The 23,367-nt window shown below is 42.9% G+C and overlaps 1 protein-coding gene across 1 annotated transcript in view; it reads right to left on the reverse strand.

Annotated features, from left to right (window-relative positions):
* Nucleotides 1-7,785: 7,785 nt before the first annotated feature.
* Nucleotides 7,786-23,367, reverse strand: part of LOC311034674 (actin-binding protein WASF3) — a gene marked incomplete at its 3' end in the record, with an annotated part of 68,982 nt that continues 53,400 nt past the window's right edge. The window contains exons 5-11 of the mRNA XM_084042610.1: nt 22,911-23,028; nt 19,586-19,654; nt 18,069-18,113; nt 17,617-17,750; nt 15,378-15,686; nt 13,790-14,241; nt 7,786-7,943 (exon numbers count right to left, since the gene is read on the reverse strand). Of these exons, the coding sequence (XP_083898736.1) occupies nt 7,786-7,943; nt 13,790-14,241; nt 15,378-15,686; nt 17,617-17,750; nt 18,069-18,113; nt 19,586-19,654; nt 22,911-23,028 (1,285 nt within the window). The remainder of the gene's footprint in view (nt 7,944-13,789; nt 14,242-15,377; nt 15,687-17,616; nt 17,751-18,068; nt 18,114-19,585; nt 19,655-22,910; nt 23,029-23,367) is intronic.

The raw sequence follows: 23,367 nt of genomic DNA on the forward strand, positions 1-23,367 counted from the left end.
GACCAACAAAAATAAGATGAAAAAATAGTGACAGATGGCATCACAGTGGAGGGTGATGGCGGGTGGGAGGTGGGGGTGAGATGGAGTGAAGGAAAAAGAGGAAGAGGTCACTGGAAAACACTTGCTAAAAAACACGGCATATGCACACACATACACACACACACACACAGTATGTTGGAAATGCACACACCTATGTTGGATATGGCAACATAGCATAGCAGAATGTGATGACACAGCGGAGACACTGAGAGGTCATTGGATGACACACACACACACACACTGCTGAAAAATATATATTTTTAATTTTTATTTATTTGTTTTTCATTTGTAATGTATTTATTTTTTAAATATTTGTATTTTATTTTTCAATCATTTGCACAATTGTGTCCTTCCAAAGCCCTTCCAAAATTAGCACTACAACTGCACACACACGCGCGCGCACACACACACACACACACACACACACACACACACACACACACACACACACACACACACACACACACACACACACATCAAATTCTACTTGGACTGGTTATTGTGACCGAATAGGCCTACCTGGTCTTGGCTCTCCACTCCTGTTGGTGATATATCCATGTTTGTGTATAGGTGTTCAGACGCTGCAAGGGAGATCTGCATTCAATCGTGCACAATAAAATGTTATTTTAAATGGACAGGAAACCCTGGGAAATGTTTTGTTTGTTTTCCTTTACATAGCAGAGACTAGTATAACACTTGGGGTGCTACACAAAGAACGAGGAGTCTCTTTAGAATATCAACTTTTTACTCTTTTCATTTAACGTGTACAACCGGCAAACTCAGTACAACAACATCATTTCTTCTTCTCTCCTTACTCACTCTCCATTTTCTTCTCCCCCTCTCTCGCTCCCCCTACTGCTAGGCATAGGAACTTTTCAGTCTTACATTCACTCCCCCTCCCATCAAGAAATGTCCACATTTCTCACTGACCATGAGAACCATGAAAAGACAAGTAATACAAAACATGAACCACACACTAACATTAGCGACTACTGGTCAGCCTGTGCGAAAATTGGCAAAATAGAAAAAAATATTGCATTCACAAGATACAGTAACATCATGCTTACACTAGTAAGCTACACAACTGCAGCTAATGCAAATCCTAACAGGTGTGTGTGATTGGGGTGTGAGTCGGTGTTGAGCAGGTGTGGCCAGAGCCATGGGCGTGCCAATGTGCATCGTGCAAGCACAGACAGTTGTGAACAGTAGGCTATTGTCAATGCTAATACACATTATCAATTGTATTAACTGCAGCTGCATTGCTTATATGACTGTGTACTATAAAAACTGGTCAAACATTGGCCAAATTGTCCAACAATATAAGTAAGACGCAACAAATCTGAAAATAGCAGATCTACAAGCTCACAAGGCCAATGCAATCGGCTATTTTCACAATTTTTATTATTATATATTGTATTATTTGACAATTTGGCCAATGTTTGACCAGTTTTTATAGTATAGTTTGATGATTACTTTTGATACAGTAATGGTCTATTTCTTTTTTCCCCCTTTTTTGTGGGGGTATTAAAAAGGTCTCAAAAGTCCTTAAATTGTCACTTCACTGTCATCTGGGGACCCCCCTAAAAATCATGTGACAGGTTGAGAACTACTACAGTAACGTGAACGATTCAAACGAGACAATGAAAGAGGAGCACTGGGGTATTTTGTTCACCGTTTATTGTCTATAGTTACATGCATACTTGCTTACAGTTGATTTTTAGTGTGCGATAACACAGTGTCATGTTTCATCATCTAGGTTATATGACCCCTCAAACGTTACTTCACTTTACTTTACAGTCTGCCTTACCAAAAAAAAGGAAGAGGGAAAAAAAAGAAAAACCAACAGGTTTAATTACTCACATTTTCAACACATAATTAAGTACTTGAACAAAAGCCAGCAAGCCATAGATACATATATTTCAGTTGGGTTTTTATAGGTCCTGTGCATAACAGTAGCTCTGGGTTTTTTCGGAAGGTTGGCATGTACTGTTTCCTGTTAATTTTCCCATAACAGTAGCTTTGTTTTGATTGGCTCAGCAGCAGATTTGAACTGGAAACACATACTGTATCATAAGAGTATCAAAGTCCTGACGTCACTCCGTTATCCCCTGGGTCACGGACGTATATCTTTTTTCTTTTGAAAAATACCATAGGGTCATCTTAGCAGAACTTAAAGAACTGTGTTCCAAAAATAAACAAATCAGCCCGGCGATTCTGTCAGGTATGTGTACGTTTCTGCCCGACAACAGCAACTGTATAAAGGAGTGATTTTGAATTTCTCTCGTTCAAATCTAGTTGCCCGAGCCAGTCAGACCAAAGCTATGATAAACTCAACCGGGAAAACAGAAAAACGTGTACGCTAACCTTCTAGAAACCCGGGACTACAGTGGTGCATTGTGGGCCTTGGTATAAGTCTCTTGTTTTGTTGTGTGTACAACGTAGGGATGGGACGATAATAGTTATATCCTTTTTCACTTGATAAAATAATGCTCACAATAATCATATCGCGGAGATCTTTTACTTATCGTGAAATTGACCTTCGTCGCCACACACTGGACCCGAGTTGGCTCCGTACTTAGACCTCCTAGAGTATTGATGCTGGGTCGCAAGTGGTTTAATAAAAGCATATTTTAAGAATTAGAAGCATAATTTCGATTATCGCGATGATATCATTAATCGCTAATTATTTTTGGCCCACAATAATCGTCACCTGATATTTTTCATATCGTCCCATCCCCAGTATACAATGACATATTTTGCACACTGCCGCCCAGATTCAGAGATTGTAGATAAAAACGCTTCCTACAGTATGTGGGACAATGTGACAGAAGAGCCAGTATGTTGTTATGGCAACATTCACTGACACGGTACGTTTCACACACCTCATCATGTCGATTATAGAACCAGAAATCTTCGGCTGTCTCAAAGTGTTTCCGAAAATAGATCACATTCTAGAATGTTGAATAGGTCTGTCACATTGATTACATAGTTGCCTGATCACAATTAATCAATTCCATTGATTTGTATATTAAAAACAGCTGGATGAAATGAACAGAACAGTCAAATTTCCATCATTATTTCCACATTGCTGTCCACACTCTTTTAGTCACTTTCAAGTCCCTATTTCGGGTATTTATTTATATAATAATCGTTTCATGATGATTACAGCCATAGGCTTGGCTCCATATTTTATGTACCCGACAAAATTCATAGGTTAGACAAATGTGACAATCAAAGATTGTTACAATTTAAAATGTTTGTTTTTTTTGGTAGATTTTGAGGCATGTCTGAACATGAATGCGCATTCCAGCAGTTGCTGAGCCTAATTTATATCTTGTTGTGTGACGTTGTCGCTTGATGAAATAAGTATTTTCCGTCAAGCAACATGGCTGTGCGTCAAATTATTATTTCTTTTGCCCGAAATGTAGTGTTTGCTTCAAGTAAAAAGCCATTTGTTTCTTATAGCATTTTAGGCTCCCTATATGAATTCTATACTTATTATAGCCATTAAAGAGGACAAATAATTGGTCCCTCCTTCATTCGATGGGGCCTGTATTCTCAAACACAGTGCAGCTAAGAGGAGAGATATGTCCCCTCCACTATAATATTGTGGTAAATATACAGTATATGGACAATGAAAGTACTTCTTGAATGCTACCATTCTCGAATGTGTGTTGTTTTCTGCTCAAACAAGCTGTACCATGATAAGGTTCATGTTAACCAGGGTTCAATTTGCTTGGGGAGGGGGGCTCTTCATGCTTTTGATATCCCCCCGATGGTCATTAATATGATGGCCAGTGGGAATAAGTTTCATCCCTGCTTCTGGTCAGACTGAATTAATTAATAATCAATTCATACAGTATATGCATTTCCGTTTGGGAATGTCTGATATGTTTGATATTCATCACAATTTAAAAATGTAATTGAAAGTTATGTTACCCACACTAACACTAGTGTTTCTATTTTGGGTAATTTAAAAAAACTTTTCAATACATTTCCTTTCAAAAATAGCAAAAAAAGAAAATAGCAGACCTACAAGCTAAAACGCCTTGTGACGTGACGCATCACTTGAACGTGAACTTGTAGATCTGCATTTTTCGCTATTTGACATATGACGAAGCATATAGGATTAAGAACATTTCACCCCCTAAGTTTTATTTTTTACAAATGGAACCCTGGCTATTGTTCTCGTGTTTTTCTGCTACGACAAACTGTACCACGATAGAGTTAATGTTGACGAATCTGCACATTGACTGCCATCAAAATAGTCTCATGATTTATTTTTGTCTGCTTAGAGTAGTGTCTCCTTAAGGTTGTGACGATCATGTCACCTCCACCTTTCAGAATAAGTGCTTCTACAGTAATTAGTGCTACTTAGAGTGAATCCATTGCGTCAAACACAAACTGACAGTTTGGCAATTGCAGTTTTTAAATGGCAGCCACGACAAAGGCACGATTTCTGTTGCCAAGTAACTTGTGTAATTGCAGATATTAGAACATGTGTCACAATAGTGATGCTGAACGATAGCGAAACTAATTGCCTCTAGTGGGATTTAATAGTTAGTTTGAAGTTGCGGAGAGCATAGATCTTTTTGTTTTTGGTTCTCGGGGGCATTGACAAATTGGCCACCTACATAACACAAATTCTGAGCGTTATCATTTTAACTCAAAAGTGTAAAAAAAAATGCATCCTCTCAGAGTCGGATTAAAATTGATCAGATTTTCTCAAGCAGTGGCACTGGGTTTAAGCAAAAAATATCTGAGACCATTCCAAGTACTCACACTGCCTACACCTTCTCCCTTAGAGAGCAGAGATCAAATGCTCTAAACGTCACTGTGTGAACACGAAAAAAAAAGATGAAACCAAAAAACATCAACATCTACAACTGAGTGGTATATTTTAGATGAATTATGCGACTGCGTTTGGTTGTACAACTCTACAACAACAAAAATAATACAGGTTATTTTAAGAATTGATGTCATGTATCCTGTGTTACTACAAAATGGATGTATAGGGCACTACATTTCCCAGGGTACACCACAGATACATTAGAATACCAGGAATTTGGACTGGTTGGCTAAAAATAACAAAAGTTGCATTGTTTTAAAACCAAAAACACAAACAGAGCTTGCTTTTGAAGTACAGCATTTGAAATGTGAAACTTACACTTGGAGATTGCAACATTTAATGATAAATCCACATTTTTTCCCTTGTCATAATATTACAGATGGATTCTTTGAATGAGAGTTAGCGGGGGAGGGGTAAAACTCTCTGACTGATGGGATCAAGGCTTGTTTTCTTGCTGGTTTCTTGCCGTTGTGACCTTTGTGTTTATTTGAAATAATATTATGTCTTTCTAAAAATTTGATGAAATCATAGTCGTAAAAACAAAAACTCACCGCAGCACATCTTTTTTTAAATATACATTAATAAAAAGAAAAAATCACTACAGTCCATTTAACCTCTTAAGAGAGGGTTAGCCCAAACCGATACCGAAAAAACGGATAATAGATTATAGATATTAGCCTCTTAAAACATAATGTATTTAAAGACACCGGTGGGCCTGCATTCACAAAGACAGTAGAAGAAGAAACAGGATAATGGTCAAGAGTTTGTGGTTAACGAGGCGATGATGAAGGTCATTATGAGCGAGCGCACGTTGACCTTTTGACCTCAGATCGGGGATGATTAGTTTCACTTAACTGTATATATACGAGCAATAATACCACACAGCACACTGTCACTTGGCTTGAAATGTTCAGGTTCAAGTTAGAAATGATTAAAGTAAAACTAGTCTGGCGTACGGCCAGACTAGACCGGAGATCGGAGAAATCTAACTTCAATGTAGGGGCTATAGAGTAGCGGAAAATAGTGTCTCCAAAAGGCGTCTGTAGAAACCAATGGATCACGTGGTGGTTCCTTTCGTCCATATTTTTTACAGTCTAACATGGTAGATCCACTTTTTTCCCTATTTTGGAAATGGGGCTTAAGTGGAAGCTTATTTTCGCCCACCCGCTACTTTTTTTTTTATGTCACCTCTGCCTACATTGAATATAGATGTCATCCGACGTTATCGGTATAGACGGAGATCTCCGATTGTCTGGCTACACACGAGACTCAAGTAAAAACGTGCCCACGCTTGCTACGCTATTCAATGTTTCAATGGAACATTACTAACGTTAAACTGGAAACACAGTTCAGGCATGTGAGCGTTAGTTTACCCAATCCTGCGTATAGCCCCGCCCCCCAGTCTGGGTGGAGTTTTGCCATCACGTTTAATTATCTTATCTAGGTGACAATGTCTATACATTGTCTTTACTGTACGAGTTAGAGAGGGAGCGCTTGTTTCGCAAACAGGCACACCCTAGCAGAGAAGAGTGACCCTTCTTAAGGAGTTTTGCCTGACTTTGCTTTTCATAAATTCTTTCTCAGCATTTGGCAGAAACGTTAAAGATTGCACTATAATAATTCATTATAATTCTCTTTTTAATTTGTGCTATACCATGTGTTTTGTAAACAAACACGCTCCCCTGTATTCATTAGGGGGGGGTCACACCTACCATACAGTTTGTGCCAGGAGAGCCTGTTTGTTGTATTGCTGCTAATTATCTTTCACACGTGTGTGGAGAGAGAGGGAGGGTTTGGGTTTGGGTGTGTGCTTTGTTTCGCGCTAATGATTGTTATTGTTTAAAACTGAGTGGTTGGGAGGCGGGTGGCGTTGAAGCGGTGCATGTATGTGTGTGTGTGTGTCCCCTGGGTGCCCACACACCCCCACACGGCACGTGGCTTCCAGAAGTGAAGTGGCCGTCGTCAGTGGCAACAACCAAGTGTGCGGAAATCGCTGAACCTGTTGCCGTGAGAGCTCTCAGCGTTCAGAGAGAGGGGGCCGCGGCGGTCTTTAAATAGATCGGGGCACGTGTGCCGCAGCACATGTACACGTGTGTGTGTGTGTGTGTGTGTGTATCTACAGTATGTGTGCATGACTGACTGCGTCTACTCCGGAGTTAATTAAATTGTTAATGACTAAAAAGCCTGATTTATACTTTGCACGACTGTGCCGCTCGCCGCAAATAGCCGATCCACAAGCTCACGACAGGAGGTAGAGCGGCCGCTTGGAAACCGAAAGGTTCCCAGTTCGATCGCGGGCTCCCCCAGAGTTACTGTCGAAGTGTCCTCGAGCAAGACGCTGAACCCCTAATTGCTCCCGATGAGCAGGTTTATGGTTTCCTCCGCCATCGGTGTGTGAATGGGTGAATGTAAATGCACAATCATTGTAAAGCGCCATGGCTATATAAATGCACCATTTACCATTTCACGCCGCGTTGTAAACTTGTAGGTCAGCTGTTTTTTGGCTGTGAGTCACTGACGTACTACGGATCGTAAATTAGGCATAATAAGACAACACTCCACCTGTGTCTCGCCTGCTTCAACTCCACCCAAACGTCAGAAAAGTAACCCCTGACCTCCCACATTCCCCACACTCAACTTTAACACACCCCCTTCTCTCTCTCTCTCTTATCCACTCTCATCTCCAACTCATATTTTCGCCCACCCCTCTTCTTCCTCTGTTTTTTCTTCTCACCCAGGCACCACCCCCCCACCCCCCCCCAAACCCTGTTGTTTCCTTCCCCTCGTTCTCTCCTTCCCTCTGCGTCCCGGTCGGACCACCCCTCCCTCTCTGTTCCTCAGGTGGACCACCCCTCCCTCTCTGTTCCCCAGCCGGACCACCCCCTTCCCTCTGTGTCCTAGTCGGACCACTCGTTCTCGTCGGGGTCCGAGTCGTCGTCGGACTCGCTGTACTCCACGGCGATGCGTCGGGACAAGATGGTGGCCACGTCGTTGCCCACCGGCTCCCGCTTGGCCTCCTGCTCTCGCTGCTCCTGCACCTTCCTCAGCTGGATGCCTGGGAGGAGGAGGAGAAGGAGAGGTTGTTATAGAGTGCCCCCTAGAGCAGTGGTTCTCAAACTTTTTCATGTCAAGGACCCCCAAATTGACACTTATTAGCCCGCGGACCCCCATTTCAAAAGATATGCCAGGGACCCCCATAAGAGGAGGTTTTTTTTTTACGGCTCTAGCAGTTTTTCTCAACCATTTGAATTTCAAGGACCACCAGTTTGACATGCATTAGGGCTACGGACCCCCATTTAATGGCATTTATACCTCTGGGACCCCAATTCATATTGTAAAATCAATGTTAATTTAACTCTGAGAGTGTACAAATGGAACCAAATGGACCCGTTAGGGTCCATTTGGTTCCATTTGTACACTCTCAGAGTTACAGACCCATAAGGGTCCATTTGGTTCCTGTCCATCATTTAGCTGGGGACCCCCTGGAACCCCCTCAAGTACCCCTAGGGGTCCCCGGACCCCACTTTGAGAACCAATGCCCTAGAGTCCTAGAAGGACTCAATACAAAAAATACTTGGACTCGGCTTGGACTACTCTTGTCTTGAGCCATCTCTTGACTTGAGACTTCAAGTCTTTTCAAGTCACCTGATACCCTCCAACCAATCTGGGAACCCATCGTCAAAAAAAGGAAAAAACAGCACCCTCTGCTGTTTTTTTCGTTTGAATTTGACTCAGGGGGGACCGCCCAATAGAATGTTGATAACAGGGTGTTTGCCCGTTTGGTCCGCCCTAAGCCCTACTCTTCTGATGGGGCGCCTATGTTTTCATTCTAACTAACAACCTAACCCTTTGTCAATACTATTACCTGCCGTGGCCAGCACCTCATCAACACATGTGTGCGCTCCCTCCTTCTGCATTTGCCTACCTATTCATTCTAACTAAGAACATCAACACACATGTGGACATTTCTCCCACGGAACATAGATAATTTTGTTTATAACTCCATGTTTGTTTGTTTATAATTATTGTTTCCATAATGGAAGAACAAGTTCAAATGTTTTTAACTTTCCGCGGTGTTGTCGGCTCCGAGGACGCCATTGTTGAATGAGTTTGGGTTTGTTTCCAGTGTATGCCAATGTTCACACCTTCTGAATCGCCCTCCTGACAGATGCAATAGCGCAGCTTTGAATCTGTTCTTGAAAGATTACCTTCCAACAAGCTTAGGATTTCTTTGGGACTCGAAACTAAAAGTTTAGGACTTGGACTTTAATTGGGACTTTGCCTGTCTTGACTTAGGACTCGAGAGCAAAGACTTACTTGTACTGGCAAAACACTTGTACTGACAAAAGATTTGTCCCACCTCTGGAGTGTCGTAAGCAATAGGCTCTGTGCATAACTGTAGTCTCAGTTTTCAGAAAGTGACATAGCTGTTTCCTGTTCCAGTTCATTTTCCCATAGCTCCGTTTGATTGGCTCATCAGCAGACGATTTGAACTGGAAACACATGTGAAAGTGTCATGTGTGTTTCCGGTTCAAACCTGCTGATGAGCCAATCAAACCTGCCTACCAGTGACATCATCGGAAGGCAGTTTCTTTTTTATGTCACTGGTAGGCGGGTTTCTGAACTGTCCACAGCCCTCCTCTGAGACACAGAGTGAATAGCCAAACATGGTTCCATCTTATAATGAGCATTAGTGATGTCCAATTATATGAAGATAGGTTGAAAATGGGTAAATTGGTCCTTTAAAATTTAAGGGTTGCTTATGAAACTCTGCGCAAGCGCCTCATGACTGAAATTTGCTGAAATCTTAAGGTAGACCCTAAGACTAACCTCTACCCTAACTCTATTTCTGCCCCTAACCATAAATCCTAAGCATAACCTTTAAAGGAGTAGTTCACCCAAAGAAATAACACATTTTCTAACAATTACACACCCCATGAAGCCTTGAATTCTTGGAGCCTATTTAGTTTTTGTCACATTCCTAAGTCAATCATGTTGCAGAGTCTCCAGTAGGAGACTCACATGCAGGTCAATTGGGTCTCCTACCGGAGACTCTGCCGGTCATCAAATTATTGACTTAGGAATGACTATGTTTTAACGAGACCCTTGCACCCTGTCTGTGCGCGTGTCCGTCATCGCAGCGAAACTGTGCACACACACTCCCTGGATGCCAATTCAGAACCTCTGCCCCAAATGTTTTACATGGGCCTGTTATAGCGCCACCAGGAGGCTGCTTTTTGCAAAAAAAAATGTTGACAGTACTCCTACAGATTGTATCCAAACATCACACAAATCGGTACACAGTATCATCCCTATAGTTTTAGTGACAATCACAAAAGTCACAAAACGGGTCTTTCAGATATTTTCCCATGATTTCCTTCCTATACCCTCCTATACGTGAGGACAACCTAGTGCTCACCAAGCCCCCAGAGTTGCTGAGAAACATTGAAGCTGCCACCCCAGTGGCCAAAGCTGGAACTGCAGGCGGGGAGAAATACATGCGCGAGCAAAACATACTGAGAGATATTTATATATATATATAGATATAAATATGTAAACATATTATACATAAATACATATGCATTTACATATACATAGGCATCTCGAGTGTATTTAATAAATATCTCACATTCAATCCTAGACACACAGGCTGCCGTAGAATGCAAAAAGGGGTAGCACTTGCTATGCATCCCATGTGTATAACGCATTATACACATACTTATAAGGCATTGTAATGCTGATCATAATCCTTTATAATCATATTTATAAGAGCTTATAAATAATCATAATGCTTTACAAGCATAACCATAACACATTATAAAGCTTGTTATAATGACTTATACATTCAAGTATTAATGCATTGTATTATGCTTATAACACGTGATGATTACAGTTATAAATATTCATAACAACGTATAACGCAATCATAACACTCTATACAGCATGTTATAATGACTTATAATGTCAAGTATTATAATACTTCATAATTGCTACCCACTTGGTAACACTTGCTATGCAACCCAAAATGTATTCTCATTGTTATAATCCATTATAATCAATCCTTTATATCACTGCTATAATGCATTATAATCACTGTCAAAATGCCTTATTATCCCTTCTAATGCATTATAACTGTGATTATAATGCGTTATAACAGTGAGTATAAGGCATTTTATATGTTATAATACAGCATTATTAGATTATCATAAAGTAACACATGGCCACTTATAATAACTTATGATCATAGTGTAATGCATTATAACAGTAATTATAATGCATTATAACAGTGACTTAAAAGCGATACAAATGTAATAATAACACCTTATAAAATGATCATAATGTCACAAATGTTCACTTTATAATAACTTATAATCACAGTATAATGCCTTATAAGTGATAATATGGTATTATAAACGTGATAAAAAAGCCTTATAAAATGATCATAAAGTAACAAATGACCACTGATAATACCTCATAATCATAGTATAATGCATTATGATAATGCATTATAATGGTTATGACACATTATAACAGTGATAATAAAGCATTATCAATTGATTATAATGGATTATAACTATGAGAATGAATTTGGGATGCATGGCAATTTGTTACCAATTGGGCAGCAATTATGAAGTATTATAACACTTGATATTTATAAGTCATTATAAAAGGCCTTATAATGAGTTATGGTTATAGTTATAAGGCATCATGAGTATTTATGAGCTCTTATAAATCAGATTATACAGGGTTATGGGCAGATTATAATGCTTTATATGTTTGTTGATGATGCATCTTATCACTCAAACAGAGAGCGTCTCCTTTCAAACCCCAATGGTTCTAATCAGCCCCCCGCCCACAGGAGTGGCCCAATTCTCTCACAACTTGCTACAAAAATCCCTCATGAAAAACTATATAATCTCCTACCTTTCATTTTCAACCTTCACATGTGTCTCCTTCTCTAATAATGAAAAAGTGCTATATATTTCATCTCGCAATTTACTTCCGGATGGTTCGTTTTGCACTTTTTTTGCCACATCGGTCACGGGAAAGAAATAAGCGCTGCCGTGGTCTATGGAAACGAGCCCAAAAGTGCACCCAAATAAGCCCAAAATCGCTTATACAAACAGTCAGACCTGGCAACGCAGCCTACGCCAATCATGCGTGAGAGATCTACAAGCTATGGGGCAGAGACGCCACCGTATCTTAGCAACAACTACAGCGCTCACTCTCATTGGTCGTGTCACGCTAAGAGCAGTCTCCAGACAATGGCATCGCAGACAGCTTGCTGTTACTGCTGTAGCCATCACAGTTAGTCCCAGCGACGACGGACAGGGCGCTGTGATAGCTGCCATGTCGCTAACGCTAACGTGGTTGTCATGCCTGCAGCGGCTGTGCAATCACTTGATCTGGGGACCCCCCCATTCTGTTTGACTCCGTTCCACAAGTACATATTGTGAAAATAGCCGATCTACAAGCTCAAAACGCCTCACGTTGAGAGGCTTTGTAAGCTTGTAGATCGGCTATTTTCTACATGACTGCCTCTTTCTTACATTCTTTGACAATGTGGCCCATGTTTTCATAGTATAGTTTGTTGACTACTTTTGTTGCAGAAATGCTAATTTCCTTTACTTTCCTTTTTTTATTGTCTCCGCCAGGCCGAAAGGCATGGCGCAAGACTATGTTTCACCCCCTGTCCGTCCGTCTCACATCGTTGACTTGATCGCAGCAAAATAACAGCCCGATGAGTCAGTGAGAGCTGGATAAACGAGGTAAAATGTGTCAAAAGGAGTCTGTACGGCTGTCGATAAATGAACACATGACGTCGGTGGGAGAGGACATATTGTGTCTTTTGGACAAACAGCAGCGTCGTGCTGATGTTTGTTGTGTGAAGCAGCTTAATGTCAGAGTGTTTGTGTTGGAGCGCCTCAGTGCGGCTGCAGAGTTCATGTGCAACCTCTTCCAGAGAGAGACGGAGACACTAGAAACTCTGCTGGGGAAAAAAAACACTGCTGGCCATTGACTTTCATATGGACATTGATCTACACACTGCAGGTATATCTGCTACACACACAACATCAAACTACACACTGCAGGTATGATGCAGCGTTTGCATTACAGCCAGCATGCCAGCGTAGTTCCCATATGGTTTCAAGGTGGGCTAAACCATATGGACCCCATGTCAGCAATGTCAGCGGCATCCACTTCAGTCCCAACTGCGATGCCCATGCAGGCTATAAGTAGCTTCTACCTGGCCCTTAGGTGGGCCCCAACTACCCATGTTTATGTGGGACCAAGGCGGGTCCTACCTGGGTTTGCCCATGCAGGCTTTAACTGGGTTCTACCTGGGCCCTAGGTGTACCCTAACCAACCACAGTGCAGTGCCCATCGCTCCAATTGTTGTGACGTCAGGGCTCTCAATACTGCACATTGGTGGAGGAGGAGGGGCCGCAGGGCGACCGCACACATCGCTGAACCAATGGTAGCCCACGGATGTTTCCTCTGGGGATTTACAATCTGCCCCTCTATGCCACATCATCCGCACTACAGGGTCTTCACTGACCGAGCCACGGCCCCACTGACCCTCATGACGCTACGCCACTTATATGAGTTGCCAAGTGGCCGCGGGCGCTATGTGGGCGTGGCCGCGGGCTAGACGCGAGCCCCCGCGTAGCGGGGGCGAGCTTCTAGTTATACACATAGGATGCATAGCAAGTGCTACCCAAGCGCATGCTCATAACTCTATGTGTGGTCAAAATCGAACCAATAATTCTACTTCCGGCAGGCTTCCGGGTGCTTCAAAACGCCACTGAGCACATTCATTGAAATGATAGCTGGGGGCGGGGCAATCCGCCCTCTAGTTATATTATACCTCTATGGTGCTCACACACACACTGTACTGACCTCTGCGTATGGCGGCCAGCAGGTCGGAGCGGGCGTCGCTCATCGGCATCATCCCCAGCATGGCGGCGGCAGCCTTCCGGGTGGAGGGCAGGGCGCCGTCCACGCCGCCCGGGGACGCGTGGTGGAGGAGCTGGGACGGGTGGGGGAGCGGGTAGGCGCCAGGGGGCATCCCGGGGGGCGGCGGGGGCGGGGCGGCGGGCGGGGCGCCCGACGGGGGGTGGGCGGGGGAGGGGACGTAGTTGGCGGGGGGCGGGGGAGGGGAGGGGGAGTATGGGCGGGAGGAGGAGGGGAGGGCGGAGGCCGGGGCGGCGGAGGAGGGGGCGGGGGGAGGGGCGGGGGGCTGGCCGCCGGCGGCGGTGGGGTCGAAGGCCGTCTGGGCGGAGGGGATGGTGGGAGGGGGAGGGGGAGGCGCCGGGGGGATGTAGTACTCTGGGATGGAGGAGGGCTGGCCACTGTTGGGATGGAGGGAGAGAGAGAGAGAGAGAGAGAGAGAGAGAGAGAGAGAGAGAGAGTGAGTGCCATCAAAAAGTGCGAATCCCTACCCTCCTTCAAAACCGCCATAAAAGAGAACCTTGACAAGTCTTCTCTAGATTGCTAAAATAAATTACCCCCCACTGTTTTTCAGTTAATATCCTTTTCCTGCACCTATTGCTAATGATCTCTTGTATAGTATTATTATTGTATGTCTTTACATTTCTTGATGAATTGAATTCACAGGACCACAATGGAAACAAGCCCTCAGGGCTTTTTGTGTTATCCTTTTAGCATTTGTGTATAACTGCAGCTCTATACTTTTTGCAAACTGTTTTAAAGTATTCAATCAATCAAAGACACACACAGCTGTATGACCCGTAAACCTCCACAGATTCGGTGACCTTGAGCCAAAGATGTTTAGTTTAGGAAGACACGCCACCCCACGCTTCGCCACTAGGTGCGAAATGGTACCCAAATGGCCTCCTACGTGGGCGCCGTCTGACGGCAGATCTTGCGAAAGTTATACTGGTGCTCAGTGGTGGAAAGTAACTAAGTACATTTACTTAAGTACTGTACTTAAGTACAATTTTGAGGTATTTGTACTTTACTTGAGTATTTCCAATTTCCAATACTTTTACTTCTACTCCACTACATCTCAGAGGCAAATATTGTACTTTTACTCCACTACATTTATTTGAAAACTTTAGTTACTAGTTACTTTTCAGATATAAATTATGATATAATGAAGAAACATACATTAACCACTTTAGCCCTATTTTATACATAGGCTATTTGAAAATAGCCGATCTACAAGCTCACAACGCGACGCGTTGTGAGCTTGTAGATCTGCTATTTTCAAATATTTAGTACTTTTACTTTTGGTACTTCAAGTACATTTTGATGCCAATACTTTTGTACTTTTACTCAAGTACATTTTTTATTCTGAACTTTTACTTGTAACAGAGTATTTTTATATTGCAATATTGGTACTTTTACTTAAGTAAAGAATTTGAGTACTTTTTCCACCACTGCCGGCGGTGCTAGATCTCACGAGAGTGTGTTTGTGGAACAGAGAAAGCTCCAGTTTGAGAATCACTGATGACCTCAGCCTCACCTGTGTGCGGCCCTGTACTCCTTGACAGACTGCTGTCTGGGTCCGTTGACCGTGGGGTCTCCCGCTCCTCCCGCGGCGTGCCCTGACGGGGCCCTGCCCAGGGAGGCCACGTGGCGGCCCCCGGCCGCGGCCGCCCCGGCCCCGGGCGGCTGGTTGGGCGGCCGGAGCACCCGGTCCAGGGACTGCGTCTGGGCGGCCGCGGCCGCGTTGATGAGGTCCCGGGTGTGGTGGTCGGCGGGGTGGGCCGCGCCCGCCGCCGGCTGGGTGTTGTTGTTGGGGCTGGCCGGGTACGAGTCAGACGCCACGGATCTGTGAGGGAGAAGGAGATTATAGTGACAGATTAACTGGTTGGTTAGTGTGGTGGTGCAGTTAACCCATTCAATCCGGGAACGCATCTGTGCCATTTTTATATTTCTTTGGCTATTCGAAAATTAGATATACAAGCTCATAGCACGGCACGAGTGCCGTGTTATAATTCTATGCTATAATTCTAGATCTGCTATTTTTGAAAAATCCTGAAAATGTGTGCAAATCTTTGAATATATGTTTTTTTTTTCAAAGCAAACATTTTTAACACAAATATTTGCTTTTGGTGGGGGGGGGGGTGGTCCCTGGAACAAAATATTTTGAGATGGACGGGGTCATTTTGGGTGATCCCTGACATAAAAAAGTTTGAGAACCACTGATTATAGCAAGATACGTTTTTTTCAACAAAAAAAAAAGGATCTAGAAGACATTTGTAGAATCCCCAGAAGCAAAGATTTGAGTTACAAATGTCGCTATGAGCTTCTTAGATCTGCTATTTTTGAATAGCCAAAGAAATCTTAAAATGACACAGATGCGTTGTTTTAATGGATTAAGGGAGCTAATCGATTAGCTATTTTTGCACGACATCTTTGTACAATAAAGTATAGGGCAGGGGTCTTCAATGTTTTTCAGGATAATGACCCCTTAGCTGAGAGAGAGATAAAGCATGGGATCCCCCACTACATATTGTATAAAATTGTGTTGCAGATTAAACTTTTTCATAGATTTCATAAATAGCTTCATAGACTTGTTTGAGAGCAACATCAGTGTTGTGTTCATGTTATGTGTATTGTCAGACATTAATAATAAATACAAATAAAGGTTCCTATCACACAGAGATTTGGCGGCCCCCCTATGGTAACTTTGAGGACCCCCTGTTGAAGACCCATGAAATAGCGTATATTCTGGCGGTGGTTAATCAGACTTATCAATTTAGTCGAGTATTAAAGAAAAATCAGAGCTGATTCGTCTTTCAAAAATAAAATAAACAATTAATAGAATCGCTAAAAAGATACTCGATAGTTGCAGCTCTACAAGCTACTATTAAATACTCTAATGATAGTGGGTTATCTATGGAAATATTAGTATAGCATATCACATTGTAGATTAATATCAAAATGTAGATATTACATTACTGAAGCATTAAACCCCATGGGGCTGTGGTTCACAGTGATTGCATTGACACACCCAACGCAGAGCAGAATGTTGTTGTTTAAAATGTTATCAGAGGGAAATACAAAAGGTACGTTACGGTTTAGACAACCAACATTTTAGTATTTAGTAATTGTTGTGTGAATGAGAAGCAGGGTGTTGCTGAAAAGGAGTACTCAGTCAATCTCCCCTGGGTAAATAAAGTTTAAAATAAATAAACATAATCAAATAAGTATGAGTATTTGAAAATGAATACATCTCTATGATTTGAAACTCTATGATTGTCAGAGTTGGTTTCAAACTGCCTACATTACTCTCCTGCTCCAACAGAGGTCAGCAGAGAGCTGGATTACAGTGTGAGTTTATGCTATAAAGCTTCAGTGTGTGTGTGCGCGTGTGTGTGTGTGTGTGTGTGTGTGTGTGTGTGTGTGTGTGTGTGTGTGTGTGTGTGTGTGTGTGTGTGTGTGTGTGTGTGTGTGTGTGTGTGTGTGTGTGTGTGTGTGTGTGTGCGTGTGTCAACAACTTGGGATGCCTCCAAAAGGAGGCGAAAAGGCTGGCAAAGCACTGTGCTGTCTCTGCTATAATTGGTAGCCGCCACATATGGCGGAGACGCTCTTACTTGTACCCATAGAGTACTGAGTGATATGCTTATTGCATCATGAAGACATATGCCATGATTTAGTGAATGTAACCATTAATATGTGTGTGTGTGTGTGTGTGTGTGTGTGTGTGTGTGTGTGTGTGTGTGTGTGTGTGTGTGTGTGTGTGTGTGTGTCCAGACCTGCTGTCAGGGGACAGAGAGCCTTCAGAGGACATTCCATGGTAGGGCGACGGGGTTAGTCTGGCGTCGGGTCTGAACTCTTTGTCGTAGGCCAGGACGTTCCACTCCTGGCGGCGGTTCCTAGCCTTACGTACCTGCAACGTGCCGACAACAGAGTGTCATCATGTGATGTGACTGAATGTGAATCTCACATTATAGCCAGGCCCTTAACCACATGAACCCTAGAGGAGCCTTTCGTTGGAAATGTGAGTAATAGCGTACGCCAGAATGATCACGTATGGGTTCATAATAGAACCCCCCCCCCCCCGCCCTGTTTTGTTTGTTTACAAAGATTTCCACTCTGGGAGGTGGTTTCACTTTTTAGCAGTTCCAACCCCCGAAAACACATTTTTTTGTGTAAACAGAATCTCGTTTTCTCTAGCTTAAGTGTGTATTGTTCCTTCCTGACTGACCTTCTTCACCTCCCTGCTGGGATCCTCAACCTGTTTCTGCTGCTCCTGGACAGAGAGAGACAGAGACAGAGACGGAGAGAGACAGAGACAAAGAAATAGAGATTAAATGCAATGTTAGCAGCAAAGCCTGTGTTATACTTGGTTGCGCGGAGGTGTCGCGTCTCCAAAAATAGCACATTTACAAGATCGGCTATTTTTGGATAGTCTGACACCTTGTGTGCAACTAAATATAACTCAGGCAGAAGGCAAGAAAAGAGGGATTAGGGAGAAATTAAGGAGAGAGAGAGAGAGATACGGAAAGGTGGAAGGAGACAAGCAGTGAAACTGATGATCAGTTTCAGTGTTACAGGAAGGAAGGAAGACCCACCACCATCTCCATTATCACACACACACACACACACACACACACACACACACACACACACACACACACACACACACACACACACACACACACACACACACACACACACACACACACACACACACACACACACACACACACACACCTATTCTACGCACTATTAGGGCTTACACATTTAGACACACTGGTAGACAGCGGGCAAGGCGCCCAGACTCCACGAAGACAAGACAGGATCCAAACCAAATCAAACCAGACCGAGCTAAAGCCATGGAGGGCCGGAGAGATGGTGAGTAAAAGGATGGAGGAAAGCTCAGAAAAGGGAAACACACACTGACGCAGACACAAGGGACAGTGTGGTCACACATATACATGTACTGTACACACTGGTTTGGTGAGTGTAAGAGAGAGGAAATGTGTCACCTCATGTGTGTCTACAATTATTGTCTCCGCCAGGAGACTATGTTTTTGTTCTCGTCCTTCCGTGTGTCCACCAAGCTAACATTGGTCAAGCTTCACGTGACACGTGACAATATGTTGAAAGGGTGTGCTTTGATTGGCTGGCGAGACGCATGATGAAATAGAGACCTATAAATAGGTGTGTCACTTCAAAAGATCATTTATATCTTTTGAAGTGAGGTAAGACAGGATTAATCAGGAACAGTACTGGCGGAGACCTGTGCTCCGAGGAGCACATTTTCTAGTTGTATTTGCATCTGTGTGTGTGTGTGTGCTTGTTTACTCTGTGTCTCTACACACTAGTCTGTGTGTGTTTGTGTGCGCGCTCGTTTGTGTGTGTGTGTGTGTGTGTGTGTGTGTGTGTGTGTGTGTGTGTGTGTGTGTGTGTGTGCATGTGTGCTGATATTTTCCAGCTATTTTCAACACTGTCGTTAAAATGCTGATGTCCTCACGAGTATTGTAATACAAGCATGCGTGTTTGTCGCTAGCCACAACTGTGTGTGTGTGTGTGTGTGTGTGTGTGTGTGTGTGTGTGTGTGTGTGTGTGTGTGTGTGTGTGTGTGTGTGTGTGTGTGTGTGGGTTTGTATAAGTGTGTGTATCCACAGGCGTCTGCTAATCTGTGACATCGGGTGCAGGGTTCAGGAGTATAGTGAAAGGTTAGGGGGTGGGGGTCGTGGGGCAGGGGGATTGTCTTACAGAGCTGGACAGGGGGCTCCTGGGTGGGGCTTGTCTGGAGTGAGGCCTGTCTGGGTGAGCCGGACAACTCTATGGAGAACATGGGAGATACACACCAAACCTCATGGGTTAGACAGAGCAGAGGGAGAGAGACAGAGGTAAAGATGAGCAGAGAGAGAAGAAGAAAACATGGAAAAATACAACCTGGTGGATTCAACTGAGAAAATAGAGGGAGTGGAAAGCTGGGGTGGTGAAAGGAGAGGTTAGTCAACTGTGTGGAAAACAATGCCAGGAAAACTGGGTTTAGTGTTCCCAACTCCAGTCCTCAAGACTCCTGGTACTGCTGGTTTTCCATCCTACCAGGGATAACTAGCCTCTGAACCAAAGATGGTGGATATTTAGAAGGATCTGCCATCCCAAGTTTAGCTACGAGAGGTGAAATCTAAGTCTGACGGCAGATCTCGCGAACGTCCCATGTTTACTGGTGCTAGATCTTGTAAGTGTGAGTTGCTGGGACAGAGAAGGTCGATAACAAAGTAGATTTTCTCCTGATATGTCTCTCTGAAAAAAGCATTTCAAGTGTCAAAATGTTCGGAACATTGTGTAGCTTGTGGCGATTGAGTCCAATATTTGGTTCAGTGACCATGGAGCTAAAGAAGGTTCAGAAGCAGTGTTCACGTTCACTCTTACATTGGAAATAATAGACTCCAACCTGCTTCCAGTGTTCTAAAAAGGCAGCCACCTACTTCACACAGATACAGTAAGTAAACCGGAGATGGCATGTCTTTCTTCTTTTTTGTCTTGGTCTGAACTACAAGGAGGAATACCAGATCCTAAATGGACTAAAGTGAGACTTTCTATGAAACTATGTCCGCCTGAACTGTGCACCCGGTACACATGTACTTCTAACTACTCATCTGATGAGTGCTTGCTTCTTTCTCTTTCAAGTTATCCTGAATTACAATTAACATCATGGTAAGATGGAAAACCAGCAACAGCATGAGTTCCAGAGCTGGGAAGCACAGGGCAATCAGGGTAAAAAGGTGTAGGTTGCCTCCATTAGTGCACTGCATTATGTTTAGATAAGGGCACGGTTCAGAGTAGATTATCCTGAGCAACCAATAGGGTTGGGATCCTTTAGGATTTTAACGATTCCTTTTAACGATTCCTACATATAATTCCTACATCAATCATACATACAGTATTGCATACATATTGCAGTGGTTCTCAAAGTGAGGTCTGACAGCTCTGAAGATAAACCGGTTCCGGAAACATTTCTCAACCGTTTTGATCAATTTTGGATCGGGTTCCTCCGGTTCTGGATCCCAACCCCAGTAACACACTGGTAAAATGTATTATTAAATCGGGGGATATTATTCCCAAGCCAATAGGCCTCAGACATTAGGCAACGTTATAAAACTCTGAACAGAAAAGTAAAGATGTAAATGGAAGGTGGCGAGAGTGAGATGTGAAGTAGCAGAAGACAGTCTGGGTCGCTTAAGGACGGATAGGGCAGGTTGGAGGTCGCTTAAGGACGGATAGGGCAGGTTGGAGGTCGCTTAAGGACGGATAGGGCAGGTTGGAGGTCGCTTTGGTTTTCTGTGGCGTATATCTGCTAGATTCTACTGAGCTTCCATTGGGGAAAAGGGAGGGAAGTTAAAAACAAACAAACAAACAAACAAAACAAAACAAACCTTGAAAGCATTAAATACATTGTTAACGTTGGGAGCAGAGACAAAACATATTGAATACTAAGGCATACATACAGTATATACAGCAGCACTTGTCCAGAGATTATAATAAGACTATTACAAACTAGAGGAGGTAAAGTGTGCTTTCTGAGCGGGTGGGTGCTGTCGTGGAATTCTGGATCAATCAGTAATTGATGAGGCAATAGGAGTCGAGACAATATTCTAGGTGGTGATGGTACGCTTTAATGTAAATGATATCATAGGGAGAAGTACAATAACACTCAGGTCGTGGTACGGCAACGAGCACAGGGATCAGACAATAGTTATTACTAGCTGCTTCAAGGACAAGCTGTCACCAAAACAATAGCTATCAGGCCTAGCTGAGACATCTTGGCTGCTACAGGCTAACATAACACAATATCATAATGTATTATATAAGTAGGCCTACTAAATGATGGTAAAAATATAAAGTTTAGATATAAACAACCATGATTAAAAATATAGTATAATTCTTCTGAGCGCTCAGCTGTAGAGAGAACTATAACAGATAAAAATCTGCCGAAACGCATTAGCCAGATTAAACGTTTTGCATCTGAGCCTTTTTTGTCTTGCGTCGTCATTTTTTGGAATGCCGCCGTTTTTCCACTTGGGTGGTTCTTTTGACAATACAAAGAGGCTTTGAGCTGAGGGGAAGGATTAAAAAGATAAAGAAATGTCCTTTTGCACACACCTACGGACGTACAGGTGCGTCGGAGTAATGAAGTTTAAATATAGAAGAACTATAAAAGAAATGTAAAATATAAAGAAATGTATTTAAAATGCAATGTTTCGGTCGTTTCGAATCAGGCAATGCCTGATTCGAAAGAGGAATAATCTATCACAGAATTCCAGTGACAGATACAATATACTGTCGAGCTAGCTAAAATAAACTAGTAGCTATGTAATAATAATAAAAACTGCTCCTTATAGTTAAGATGGGTAAACGGAGAGGACAAATTTCACATTCGTGCACAAGAACAGTAACAAAACTATCCATATATAACATATTTTATATTCATATTTATTTTCCCGTAGCTAAGTTTGTATTGGAACATCATGGCGATTGCTTGATAGTTCACTGAATCACCACCAATACTTGGAAATGGAATATCAGGACAATATAGAGAATATAGCATCAACATGTATGGCATTTACATTTTTAATTTGGTATAGAATGCTAACCTTTTGATTATAATTCTCATTTGGTGACTGACCAAGTGCTGCTGTACTAGCAACCAATTACATAATGAAGCATGACAACGCAATGCTAAATAAAGACAAAAAAATATAATATAGGAATAAAATAATATGACAAGTAGGCAGGGAAAAACTTTATTCACACATCCTTTACACGCACGCACACAGGCTGAATTGTGTGCGTTACACACAGAAACACATGAATCCACTTGAAACATGTGCTGACTGTCACACAGTACACATGCACTCACGTATTCACACACACACACGCACACACACACACACACACACACACACACACACACACACACACACACACACACACACACACACACACACACACACACACACACACACACACACACACACACACACACACACACACACACACACACACACCCCTCCCTTTCTCTCCATACCTTCTGTCGTCTCTTCTCCTTGCGTTTGTCCTCGGTGGCCTGAAGCATCTTCTCCTTCCACAGGTTGAAGAAGTACGAGGGGTCCGTGTAGAACTTCAACGCGTCCTTCTTGTCATCCCTGGACGGACGGAGGGAGGGAGGGATGACGGGACGGGAAGAGAGGATGAAAAAGGAGAGAGGTGGAAGAAAAGGAGAGGAGTGAAGGTAAAGTGAGAGGGTTGAAGGGATAGAATAGAAGGAATAAGAGGAGGGAGCAAGGAGACATGTTCTTAACTTCTTAACTGAAGTCATGGACAGATGAATTGATAATGAAAGTAATTGTTCATTGCAGGCTTGCAGACCTGCTGAAGACTATATTCTAATAGTAATCATTGCTATAGCTCAGAGGTTCAAGGACCCCCAAAATGATATGTATTTGGCCGCGGACCCCCATCTCAAATATTTTCTTCCAGGGACC

Source organism: Gymnoscopelus microlampas, assembly GCF_963454915.1.
Source record: "Gymnoscopelus microlampas genome assembly, chromosome: 19".
Classification (NCBI taxonomy): Eukaryota; Metazoa; Chordata; class Actinopteri; order Myctophiformes; family Myctophidae; genus Gymnoscopelus; species Gymnoscopelus microlampas.